Raw genomic sequence first — 1,760 nt, 5'->3', positions numbered from 1 at the left:
GGGAGTGGGGTCGCTCTGCCTCCCCCGGCGCTATAGCCGCGCAGTGGTCTGCGGGACAAAACCGCGGTGTGCTTTGCGAAGCTGCTTCTGTTATAATCGTTCTGAGTTTTGCTGGTTTTCTTCTTAAGCTTGCAAACACAGAGGAGTATATAGACGGTGCGTTGTCTGGACACCTGGGTGAAGTTTTGATAAGGTAATCGGGGTATTTATGGTGGAGGCAGTGCTTCTTTAAAACTTATCGCTTGTGTTAAAACTTGTGTTGCTAGATGCTGTGTTCCTACTCTAAGATGCTGAATGTTAGTGTAACTCTTACGTGAAGGCTATAAGATACCTTCTGAGGGGAGGAAAAATTAATTTTGAAGTATTTGTAAAGAAGCATTAACAAGCTAACTAAATACCTTAGTTTCTCAGTTTATTGTAGATCTATTAATCCTGTAGCGTTAGTAGAGTCTGTTAGTGTTTTGCTACTGAAAGCATTTTGTGTGCTTGGAAAACTTGACCGTCACTTTTAACACAAGAGTAAAAATTTTTTGTATGGAAATGTCAACCAGTTACTGCTTGTATAAACTTGGTGATTTTGCAGGTGCTACAAACCTCATTGAAGACTGTATGAGGTCAAGATCAGCGTTTTGTTACATGGAATTTGGCTAGTGCTGCGCTACACTCGAGCAAGAAAATGCTTAAAGTAGTGTATCTAAGGGGTGAGAAATTAAAAACATTTAGAGTGAAGGGGCTCTTTGTTTCTATTTACAGATGCAATAATGTTTTGTACATCAGAGGTGTGGAAGAAGAGGAAGAAGATGGAGAAATGAGAGAATAGGTGTTTTGTATATCTGGAAATAAACTTTTTGTTTTGTTTTGTTTTCCATAACTTTGTAATAAGGTGTGTTTTTTCTTTTTTCCACGTTGTTCTTTAACATAAGGGAAGTTCACCCTTTAAAAAGTCACTGATCTTTTATTGGTGTCGAGAAAACTAATGCAGGAGGGACAGGCAGTTATTTCAATTTAAAGCTGAAAACACTGGAGTGAAAAGTGATTATTTAAATAAACAAACCCAAAAGACACACACTCCCCACCCCAAGTTTTAAGTATTACCGGTGCCAACAAAGGCCATTACTGTCAAGGGAAGTGAGGGAGTTTAAGCGCTGGCTGGGATGAATTCAGCCTGCGGAGCTGTGTGCTCCGGGAGGACGCGGATGGTTCATTACGCACTGGCTCAGTTCAGCGTTGGTGTCAGTACCCTGCAGTGCACACGGGTGGATGGTAGAAGGCGAAGGACGTTTCGTGTCCTTCCTTGACACTCTTCTGTCATAAAAAGATACCCTGGCTACTGCAGACTGCTGCTGATTTGATAATGATCCCTTCAGCTCTGGACTGGTTAATCTACAATGCTTTGTAGCCTTATTTCAGTAGAAACGAGGTTTCACCTTGGTGAAAAACAGTAAGTCATCTTCAGTATTTGCAGGAACCTCGTTCTTCACTGTCTTCTCTCCTTTAATGGCTGAAGGCCATGAACAAAGTACTAGTTACCTTCCCATCTAAAACATGGGGAGGTATTTAAGTCTATATATTTTACAGTAGGTATGTAGTTTCCATTTAAATACACTTTGTCTTTGAACTTGTTGATAAAGACTTTGGAAATAGTTGTGAAGGCTGCAGGTGAGGTGTGGAAATCCATTATATGCTGCTGCTTTGAGTCACAGAGCTTGAAGTGTGTCTGTAAAATCCTTATTAAGAAAGGACAAGTTTGTACCAACTTG

The 1,760-nt window shown here is 40.6% G+C and overlaps 1 protein-coding gene across 1 annotated transcript; it reads left to right on the top strand.

The window, feature by feature from the left end:
• Window positions 1-106: 106 nt before the first annotated feature.
• On the top strand, window positions 107-820 carry SNRPF (small nuclear ribonucleoprotein polypeptide F; the record flags this gene model as incomplete). The annotated part of the gene is made up of 2 exons (XM_008938601.1): window positions 107-193; window positions 754-820. Coding segments are annotated over 2 exons (154 nt in total), but the record flags the coding sequence as incomplete, so codon positions are not given.
• Window positions 821-1,760: the final 940 nt, after the last annotated feature.

The sequence above is a fragment of the Merops nubicus genome, unplaced genomic scaffold (genome assembly GCF_000691845.1).
Source record: "Merops nubicus isolate BGI_N331 unplaced genomic scaffold, ASM69184v1 Scaffold54304, whole genome shotgun sequence".
NCBI classification, from domain to species: Eukaryota; Metazoa; Chordata; class Aves; order Coraciiformes; family Meropidae; genus Merops; species Merops nubicus.
This window is presented reverse-complemented; position numbering and strand designations above follow the sequence as displayed.